General features: G+C 38.9%; 1 protein-coding gene across 1 annotated transcript; it reads left to right on the forward strand.

Annotated features, from left to right (window-relative positions):
* Positions 1 to 2,802: 2,802 nt before the first annotated feature.
* On the forward strand, positions 2,803 to 10,057 carry PCK1 (phosphoenolpyruvate carboxykinase 1). Its single transcript, XM_069072466.1, has 10 exons — positions 2,803 to 2,918; positions 3,082 to 3,352; positions 3,777 to 3,958; positions 5,150 to 5,353; positions 5,444 to 5,631; positions 6,775 to 6,937; positions 7,394 to 7,618; positions 7,709 to 7,840; positions 8,444 to 8,539; positions 8,980 to 10,057. Exons 2-10 carry the CDS (start codon positions 3,129 to 3,131, stop codon positions 9,432 to 9,434), a joined length of 1,869 nt encoding a protein of 622 aa, XP_068928567.1. The 5' UTR covers positions 2,803 to 2,918; positions 3,082 to 3,128; the 3' UTR covers positions 9,435 to 10,057.
* Positions 10,058 to 10,804: the final 747 nt, after the last annotated feature.

Genomic DNA, 10,804 nt, shown 5'->3' on the forward strand with positions numbered 1-10,804 from the left:
CTCTGAACAAAAATATCATACCCTGCAAAATTAACTATTATCTTGAATGAAAAAAAAATGGACATTTGATAAACTCTCAGATTTTCAAGACTTTGTTAAAAACAATCCTGAACTTATTGGACCATTTGACATACAAGAACTAATATAAATATAAGGTATATAACAAAAAGTGATTATAAGGGATTCATAAGGACAGACTGTTTACTTTTTATCTATGTGAAATGTAAAATTTATGTCTAAGATTCTAATTAATAATTGGGTAGTTCATAAGAAAGATTGAGGAAAACCTGAGCGTGATATGAATTTAAAAAGTAAAACCATTTAGGAATAGCTAAAAAGAGTAATTATTTTATACATATTTCCCTACTACTGTTGAGGGTCCCGTCATCTTCTCAGTCATTCAGGTTGGCAGCTTTTATGTCATACTTAACTCCTTACTCTCACTCACCTTACATCCTGGACTCGGATGCTGATGATGGGAGGGAGAGGAGAGGAGAGGGGGGAGAGGAGAGGAGAAAAGGAATGAAGAAAGGGAGGAAGAGAGGGAGAGAGAAAGGAAGGGAGGGAGGAAGGAAGGGAAGGAGGAAGAAAGAAAGGAACGAATGAAGGAATGAACGAAGGAGCTGCATTACCCAACTGGAACCTGCCAGTTGGGTCCTCAGTGGAGCATTTCATGCTTCTTATAGGTTGTTGTTTGTCCTTTGTTCTCGAAGAGGACCATCACTCTATAATCCAGCTAAGGCTGGAGTGAACCATTTACACAATTACTTGACTGCAACACTCCATCTCTTACCTCTGCTTCCTGGTTACCTGGCTTCCTTCTATATTCAGCTCAAGTCCCATTTTCAGGGGTCCTCTCCTAGTCCCTTCAGGTGTTAGTGCCTTCCTCTGTGAGAATACCTCCCATCTATTTTGAACATATCTGATCGGTAACTACTTATTTGCATGTTGTCTCTCTATTAAAATTTGAATTTCGTGGTGGTAGGGACTTCAATTACCTTTCTTTGTATCCTCCCTGCTTAGCACTTACTAAGTTCTAAATAAATGCTTGTGGACTGACAACCTCCTCCTTAGTCTGCTTTCTGTCTCTTCTCTAATTCATCTTCAATTCAGGAGCCAGATTAATAATTGTGAAGTGTCACTGCCCTGCTTGAGAAAATTTTCGTGGTTACCCATTGCCACTAGTATACAATACAAAATTTTCAGCGTGATATTTAAAACTCTTCAAACTTAATTCATCAACCAACCAACTAATCACAAAGAATTTACCTGCTTTATGCCAGGCACTGAAAGCACTGGGCACACAAAGAAAGGTATTAAATAGTCCCTGACCTCAAGAAACTTATATTCTAAGGAGGAAGACAATAACTAGCTACCTACCAGATGTATTCAAAAATAGGTGGGAGGTATTCTCACCAGGGAAAGCACTAACAGATCTGAAGGAATCTAGAAAATCTTGGAGGTCCTCTCCTTTCTCTAGACTTTTCTCTCCACCCTGAGTACTTCCACCCTACCCCTTTTGTTGTCTTTTTCCATTAGAATGTAAGCTCTTTGAGGACTGGGACTACATTTTTGTTTGTTTGTTTCTATTTGTATTCCTAGCACTTATCACAGTGCCAGGTATACAGCAAACACTTAATAAATGATTGTTGAATTTGATCTGCCACATCTGTCTCTGCACCCATCTCCACCTTCCTCTCTCTTTCTTTTATTGAGGAAAGGCCAGAAGGATTTTATACATTCTGAGAGAGGAAACCCAAGTGAAGCTAATAAATGTTTATTGACTGACAGAATTTTTAGAAGAAAAAGAAGGCTCCATTTTATCTGTTACAGCTCATCTTATAATTTAAAAAAATGCATCATGGTTCATGTTTTAATTTCCTTTCTCCCCTGCCCCCCACATGTATAGGACTATCTTTACGGTATAGAATGCCTAACCCCAAATTAGAAGTGAGGATCCCCAAGCTATAAAAAAAAAATAACATATTTAATTCTGGAAGGAGCCTAAAAGATCATCTTCCTCAATCCTATCATTTTACAGATCAGGAAAATGAAGCCAAGAGTGGCAACAGCTAACATTTTTACAACCCTTGGAAGTTTGCAAAGCACTTTACATTTATTAAAATAAGAAGGTGGCAGAGTTGAGAACTCATCCAGGATTTCTAGCCTCCTGCACACAGAAGCTTTCTACCATACTGGGGCACCTTCCCTGTAGATCTTAATCAGAAAATCATTTAAATACCTAAATCCTTGAGCCCTCAGCCAGGGCCAATATACTGGACTTTCTCTGGCTTCAGGGGATTTGGCCCAAGGATGACAGGCTTATCCAGTTTTTAGTCAGCTAACAATCTTGTGCAGCTGTAAACAAAGTGTGCTGGTTTAGCCTATGCCAACAACCTAGGCAGTCCTGGAGTCTTTCCCAACCTAGTCAGGACTCAGTACACTAAGCTCCATCTGCATTTCGAGAAAGGTCTCTGTGGAGGGTTGGTGTTTTTCTTTTTTTCCATAAACAATGAATTAGGTCAATGTTTGGCAAGTCAACAAGTTGTGCAAGGGCTCACTGGGGGCAGTCCAGTGGAGAAAAAACTGCTAGTGTTCATTAATCAGCTATCTGTTAAATAAGTGATAAGTGAGAACACCACCTCTTACCCCCCTGCCCATTATTGTCCCATGTTGTTCCCAGACACAGCAGTTCATGGCAGCTGTCCAAAAGATACTGTTCTGACGTAAGGGCCAAGCCTCCTTCATCCTAGATTAGGGGGTTGGGCTTTCCTTCCTAGAGCGTATTTAAGGCAAGAGGGTGTGCTTGCCGACACAAACTTCCCATAAGGAAGAAACACTCATCAGCAGGAAGAAGCTGCAAAATAACAACAAAAAAAAACTGCATAGATCTCCGAGACCCTCCAAAGAGAGGAGATGTAAGTAGAGCTTTTATACATATCTGTATGCAATTTTAAAATGTTAAACATTTTCTATTTCCAGGTGCAATAGCTGTCTAGGGATATGAAATCCAGACAAAATGCTGAAAGCTCCTTTGAGGGTATTGGGCTAACTGAAAGCTCTCTGTTGTATCATTTTTAGATTGTGAAGATCATTTCTGCCTGCCTTTCCATTCTGCCAGTCTGGTCATGCCTCCCCAGATGCAGAATAACACGAACTACTCTGCTCAGGTCGTCCAAGGTAGCCTGGACACCTTGCCCCAAGAAGTCCGAGACTTTGTGGAAAGTAATGCACAGTTATGCCAGCCAGACAAAATCCATATCTGCGATGGTTCTGAGGAAGAGAACGGGAGGCTTCTTGACTGTATGGTAGAACAAGGCATGATCAAGAAACTGAAGAAGTATGATAATTGGTAAGGAAAGAAATCTGCAAAAATATTAACTAGAGTCTGGGATGTTTATTCTCTCATTTTGTGTCTTTGAATGAAGGATTGTTAATAAGCTATTGTATGATTCTGTGATTTATATATGGATTTTGTGAAACCTGAGCCTTTTAAAAAGTTCTCATTCATTCATTTGTACATTCATTCCACAAATGTTTATTAAGCCACTGCTCAGAGAAGTGAAGGAGGGAGGCTTCTAAGACAGTCCATTTCTAAACCATTTTCATATGTCAGTTATATTTTAATGAGGTTCATCTGCTCTCTTCTACCTGAGATTTTTATGCATTTCACTGAAAGAAGCCCTGTGTATATACACTTAGATTAAAATTTATCTTTAGATTCCATCGTTTGAACTTTCTACAATAATAACATATACGTTCTTGACTTTTGCCAGCTGGTTGGCTCTTACTGATCCCAGGGATGTGGCCAGAATTGAAAGCAAAACTGTCATCATCACCCAGGAGCAAAGAGACACAGTACCAATTCCCCAGACTGGAATTAGCCAACTGGGTCGCTGGATGTCGGAAGAGGACTTTGAGAAAGCCTTCAATGCCAGATTTCCAGGATGCATGAAAGGTGAATAAAGCACTTAATACGACAAGATACAAGTATAATTTCCCATGATTATTCTACCACTACAATTCTAACCACAATAAAATGCTTTTTTTTTTAACTGTTAAATTGCTAATTGTTATGGATCCCTACTACTAGCCCTTGGGAGCAGAACTGACTGACCTGTATGATATCTGGAGGTGTCAAGGGTTTGACACATGCATAAAAGAAGTGGGGAATATTGTGCCTGGTTTTCTCCATCCCCCTACCTCAGGGAAGTGAGTAGACTGCCAGGTCAGCTCTGCCCTCCCTCACTGGGTCTATGCCCTTTCTCAGTCTGCTCACCTGCATAGAAGTGGGCAGGCTTCTGTATCAGGTGCAGGAATTTCAAGGTGTACTGATCAATCACTGCTTACATAAGGCCCCCTTTATAAGCTGAGGTTTTGCCCCAGATCGGGGCTGTTGCTGTTGCTGCTCGAGTTCTATTGTTGTACCTGGGACATGGGGTGGTGTCGGCTCAGCCCGCCATGTGGCCTGATCAGCCAACATGGCATTTTAATAAAAGATACATTCTAAAATTAAAAAAAAAATGCTTTTTTTGGCTAGAAACATATTTTATGTTTCTGATATTTAAAATTTTTCCTTGTAGAAATTATTAAAGTCAAGAAGCATACATATTATATTATATTGAAGTATATATATTATATGTTAATAATCATAATACTGATGATAGCTAGCATTTATGTGACATTTTATGGTATGCAGAATACATAATACACATGTTATCTCCTCTGGTTCTCACAACAGTCCTGTGAGGAAGATGCTATTATTATCGTCTTCATTTTATTGATTAAGAAATTGAGGCAGAAAAGTTGTGATTTGCCTAGGGTCACATAGCTAGTGTCTTAAGTAGGATTCAAACTCAGGTCTTTCTCGCTTCAAATCCATCACTCTATGCAACTTAACTGCCTGATATGTACATGCCAAATAATAATTCAAAGTGGCATTTTTTATGATATTACTATTTAGTACAATTTCAATATACACTTAAATCTCCTTATCAGAGTTGTTTATTTGGGGAAGATAGGATATTCCAAGCAGGAAATAATTTATATGTGGCTATTAGCCTTTAACAAAACTTTACCTGGGAGAATTCTTTAAATTAAGCCTGAAATTCCTTGTGTAATTTCTCATCTACTCTTTCTTGTTCCACAGGCCGAACAATGTACGTCATTCCTTTCAGCATGGGCCCCATTGGTTCTCCTCTGTCAAAGATCGGCATTGAACTGACAGATTCACCCTACGTAGTGGCCAGCATGAAGATCATGACCCGAATGGGAACACCAGTCTTAGAAGCCCTGGGAAATGGGGAATTTGTAAAATGTCTCCATTCTGTTGGCTGCCCTTTACCTTTAAAAAGTAAGTGCACTGAAACCTACCTTTAGCTAAATTTTAGGCAAATTCCATTCAGAGGAGTTGATACTCACCTGCCCGTGTCATGTTTTATAGAACCTTTAGTCAACAACTGGGCCTGTAATCCAGAATTGACCCTCATCGCTCACATTCCTGATCGCAGAGAGATTATTTCCTTTGGAAGTGGTTATGGTGGAAACTCCCTCCTGGGGAAAAAGTGCTTTGCCCTCAGAATAGCAAGCAGGATTGCTAAGGAAGAAGGTTGGCTTGCTGAGCATATGCTGGTAAGAGGACAGAAAAAATAAATAAATGAATAAATAAAAATGAGAGATTAGATTTATTCTGCAATAGGTCTCAAAGGAAAGAACTAGGATTAATGGGTGGGAATTTAAGGAGGCAGATTGTGGCACAGTTCAGTTCAACAAGCATTTATTAATGTATGAAAGGCTCTTAATGATCATTAGAACAGTCTAAAGCTGGAACAGGTTGCTCATGTAGTAATGAGCCCTCCATCACATTATTCTACAAAGCAGAGGCTAGTTTATTGCTGGTCAGGGCTCTTATAGAAGGGATTCATGTTTCAGAGATTGGTTTAGATTAACTTTGAGATCTCTTTTAACTCTAAGATAATATAATTCTATTAAACTTTTTTATGTGTTTGCATGGATTTGAATTAGACTGATAGGCTTATAGATTTAAAAGATACACAAAAGAGGCCTCAGAGATCATCTAGTCCAACTCTCTCATTTTTACAGATGAGGAAACTGAGACCCAAAGAGCCAAAGTAATTTGTCCAACACAGGTCCTATAGTGGCATACCTTGCATTTGAAGCTAGGTCCTCGGATTCCCCTTCTAGAGTACCTGAGCTCTTGAAAGTAGGGGTAAATGCAGAAGTAGGGCATGATGGTACACATATTTCAGGAAATATGGGAAAATTCCATTTGATGAACATATTAAAATAATGGTTTAGGCTATTTTTGAGGTTTCCAGTTAAGAACGTACCTAAGGAGAACACTGAGAGCACCTAGGTGGCTCAATGGGTAGAGTGCCAAGACTCATCTTCCTGAGTTCAAATCTGGCTTCAGACACTTACTAGCTATGTGACCCTGGGCAAGTCACTTCACCCTGTTTGCTTCAGTTATCTCATTTGTAAAATGAGTTGGAGAAGGAAATGGCAAACCACTCCAGTATCTTTGCTAAGAAAACCTCAAATGTGGGGTCATAGAGAGTTGGACTCAGCTGAAAAAAGCTGACTAAACAACAAGGAGAACTTTAGTCTATATTTTGTCAATTTGATTTAAGCATTTTGCAACACTATTACCTAGAATCATATATTTAGAAACAGGGGCTTCTACCTCCTTTGGCTTTTGAAAGACATACTGTAGGGGGCAAAGGGCTGTTCCTCAAGGATTCCATTTCTCAACAGATCCTGGGCATCACAAATCCTGAGGGCAAGAAGAAGTACTTTGCTGCAGCTTTTCCTAGTGCCTGTGGAAAGACCAACTTAGCCATGATGAATCCAACGCTCCCAGGGTGGAAAATTGAATGTGTTGGTGATGATATTGCTTGGATGAAATTTGATCAACAAGGTAATGCTTTTGGTTCTTCATATTGCCTGTGGGGATCAGGTGAAAATTTGGGGGGTTGCTTTCAAAACATTTTAAATTATTTGTAAATATTTCCAGGAGAAATGGTTCTGTTAGAAATGTATTTTTGAGAGCATTTTCCCTTAATTAAAAACTGGATTAAAAATATGATCCATGTGTTGATGATTCATTGACATATGTAACCCATCAAAATGTTGTTTGATGGGAAGCTATCTGAGGAGCAAGTCTAGAAATTCAATGCAGTGCTTTACAGAAGCAAAACAAACCTAAATTCCAGAATAAAATGGGTACTTAGAGAGAAACGGGAAAATATTAAAAAGGGCTTTGAATTTGGCCAGAAAAAGAAAAAAAAGTTTTGTTTAAACTAATTAGAATACATTTTCAAGTGTAAATGGTTGTTTCATATTCACCTTTACTTCAATATTTTAAAAATTTCAGGCAACTTAAGGGCTATTAATCCAGAAAATGGATTTTTTGGAGTTGCTCCTGGAACTTCCGTGAAAACAAATCCCAATGCTATTAAGACCATTCAAAAGAACACCATCTTTACCAATGTGGCAGAAACAAGTGATGGAGGTGTTTACTGGGAAGGCATTGATGAGCCTTTAGGCCCAGGGATTACAATTACATCATGGAAAAACAAGGAATGGACTCCAGAGGATGGTAAGAGCACACAGATAGGACCATGATGTACATGCTAAATTATTCCTAATATATACTACTAACCAACATTTCTCTTCTTGCTTTGCCCAGGAGAGCCTTGTGCCCATCCCAATTCCCGATTCTGTACTCCTGCAAACCAGTGCCCCATCATTGACCCTGCCTGGGAATCTCCAGAAGGAGTTCCAATAGAGGGCATTATCTTTGGAGGCCGTAGACCAGTTGGTGAGAATGGCATTCATTAATAATTAAAAGAGGATGTGGGTTATTATTAGGACCTATGATTTTCCTGTTGTGGGCATAGTAACCCCCTCCACCAGTGTGTATTGCAACCTATCTATGTTTTAGAGAAATACTAAAGAACCACTTCAGTTACATAGAGTTTAAATGATTCACCCAGTTATCATATTGCTAGTGATTATAAGGGGCAGGATTTGAACTCAGGTCTTCCTGAATATTGGCCTGTCATTCTGTCCACTACACCATTCTTTCTCCCCTGATATATGGCTTTTAGGGAGATCTCAAAAATGTTCAGTGTTTCCATTGGAAATTGTATTTCTCAACTTCACAGAAAAGACAGATTCATTCTGGGTGCTGCTTGAGTCACTGAGCAAACAAATGTAACTAGATTGTCCTCAGATGACAGTCCCATGGTCAATTAATAAGGCTTTCCTCTCAACCTTTCCAGCCTAGTAGAACTTGCCAGAACTTAGGTCCTAGTGATGTAGTTTTGGAGAACCAAGGGTCACTTCCAGGTTATATTGACATGTTTGAGCAGGGCTTGAGTGGAATCCCAAACTCTAAAGTACTTTTTTTTTCTTGCTCAAGGGGTGCCTCTGGTCTATGAGTCCATGAGCTGGCAGCACGGAGTATTTGTTGGGGCCTCAATGAGGTCAGAAGCAACAGCAGCAGCTGAGCACAAAGGTAAGGGGGGAATAATTTAAACTGTAGAGTTTGCTAGCAAGTTTTTCTGTTACTTATGTTAAATATGTTAGGCATATTTACCCACTCCACCTTGTATGGCATTTCTTTTTCTTATTGTTATTCTATAAACCATGCTTTTTCCCCCCTTGGTCCAGATCTTTGGAATTAGGACTTCTATCACTTATAGTCCTAGAGCACAGGGTAGGGCAACAGTACAATTAACTGGCCCAAGGTCAGATAGCTAATATCTGTCAGAGTCAGATCTTAACTCCAAAGCTGGCCCTCTAGTCATAACTCTGTACTGTCTCTGTCTCTCACTCAGTATTTATTATGCTATTATAATGACTTGGACAATTCTGACCTACTCTATCAATCAGGATTTATTGTTGCTAAATAGAGACATCATACACATTTCACATTTCTCTATGTTTATTTATTAGGCAAAGTCATCATGCATGATCCATTTGCTATGAGACCTTTCTTTGGCTACAATTTTGGGAAGTATCTGGCTCATTGGCTCAGTATGGCTCAGCGCCCCACTGCCAAACTGCCCAAGATCTTCCATGTCAACTGGTTCCGAAAGGATAAGGAAGGCAAATTCCTCTGGCCAGGATTTGGGGAGAATTCCCGTGTCCTGGAATGGATCTTCAATAGGATCAATGGAGAAGACAATGCTAAACTCACCCCCATTGGTTACATCCCTTCTGAAGATGCCTTCAATCTCAAGGGCCTGACAGATATCAATATGACAGAGCTCTTTAGTATCTCCAAGGAATTCTGGGAAGAAGAGGTGGAAGAAATTGAGAAGTACCTTGAAGTACAAGTCAATACTGACTTGCCATATGAAATTGAAAGGGAAATCAGTGCTCTTAAGCAAAGAATAAGCCAGATGTAATCAGGTTAGCACAGATTGTTCGTATGTCTGCTTGCTTTCTGGAGTGGGGGGTACCTGATGACTAGTTTCCAATAGGCATCCAATCAGATGCCTAGCCAGGTAAATGACCAGACACTAAGGATGGGACCATAATAAATGCACTAGGGTAGCACTATAATGAATGCACTGATAAGCCTGGTAGTAACTCTGAGAAGCATGATTTAATTTTTCACATAAGATGTTAACTTAAGAGATTGATAGGGAAAAATCTTAGTCATGTCTCCACTATTCTACCTAGTAAATGTTTTGTTGTACTTTAAGAACACTTAGACATTAGCCCTTATTCATCTTAGCAAAATCACAGGGGACTATGAAACTCAGAAAGCAAAATACTTGAGATGTACATATGTGTGTTTGTGTGTGTGTGTGTGCTTCTTGTATGTACTGTTATTAAAACATATTTAACATCTTTAGAAAATTCTTGGGAAAGATTACTGGTTAGTCTTTACTAGAATGAAATGCCACTATTAATAATATATCTATATAGATTATTTTTATACACTACTCCTTACATTTATTATGATTTCTAATTTTTGGCATGACCTACTTTATAAAATTATTCAATAAACTTTTTGTAGAAAACATTTTATTTGAGTGGACTTTTTTTTTGCATCATGGTGTCTAGATCTTTCTGGTGACTGGTTGTAGAAGAGATTCCTTTGTTTAAACATCACTTGAAACATTCCCACTAATGGAAGGGGAAAAAAAGAGTATATTTATGAAAGCACTCAGTGGCTGGGGATGGGGTGGGCCAAGTGATGAAGGAAGGAAAACAGACAAAAAAGAAAGAGAGGAAGGAAAAGAATCAACTCAAAATGGTGATTGTTCTTGGGAAGGGTATGGCAGCCTATTCCCTGTGACTCTACTTGGCAACTTTCTAAACCAAAATACCCTCTTTGTAGATTGTCTCCCATTATGAAAATGTAAGCTTATTAAGGGTAGAGTCTGTCTTCAGCTTTTGTATTTGTGTCCTAAATACTTAAAACAATGCTTGCATACTGTAAGCAGTTAACATATGGTTTTGTTTTTATCAATTGGTTCAAGGAGGGTCATGGAGGAAAGGAAAGAAGAGAGGTAGTAGAAAGAGAATAAAATGTGAGGTAATAGCACAGAAAATTATTTGGATTAATAGAATTAACCAAACCACTGGGTAAAATATTTGGGAAATGCTGCAAAAATTCAAAATGATGGTGTTTTCTTTATCCCTCCTTATTATAGGACCAGGTCACTATAGCATATATGAAAAATGTATGCCCAGGTACACCCTAGAAGAGGCTCCTCCTCCTCAATTTGTTTGTCAAACAAGTTATGAAATTCCCAAGGAATAATTA

Source organism: Petaurus breviceps, unplaced genomic scaffold (assembly GCF_028583685.1).
Source record: "Petaurus breviceps papuanus isolate PSGF00001 unplaced genomic scaffold, PetGlider_PUasm1.0 90847, whole genome shotgun sequence".
In the NCBI taxonomy this organism is placed as follows: domain Eukaryota; kingdom Metazoa; phylum Chordata; class Mammalia; order Diprotodontia; family Petauridae; genus Petaurus; species Petaurus breviceps.

What these genes read in the sequence shown, in the direction of transcription:
- PCK1 (XM_069072466.1), top strand. Translation starts at nt 3,129, where the DNA reads ATGCCTCCCCAGATGCAGAATAACACGAACTACTCTGCTCAGGTCGTC. An exon ending in ATTTCCAGGATGCATGAAAG is followed by an intron (nt 3,959 to 5,149) that starts GTGAATAAAGCA and finishes CTTGTTCCACAG; the next exon opens with GCCGAACAATGTACGTCATT. An exon ending in AGCAGCAGCTGAGCACAAAG is followed by an intron (nt 8,540 to 8,979) that starts GTAAGGGGGGAA and finishes TTTATTTATTAG; the next exon opens with GCAAAGTCATCATGCATGAT.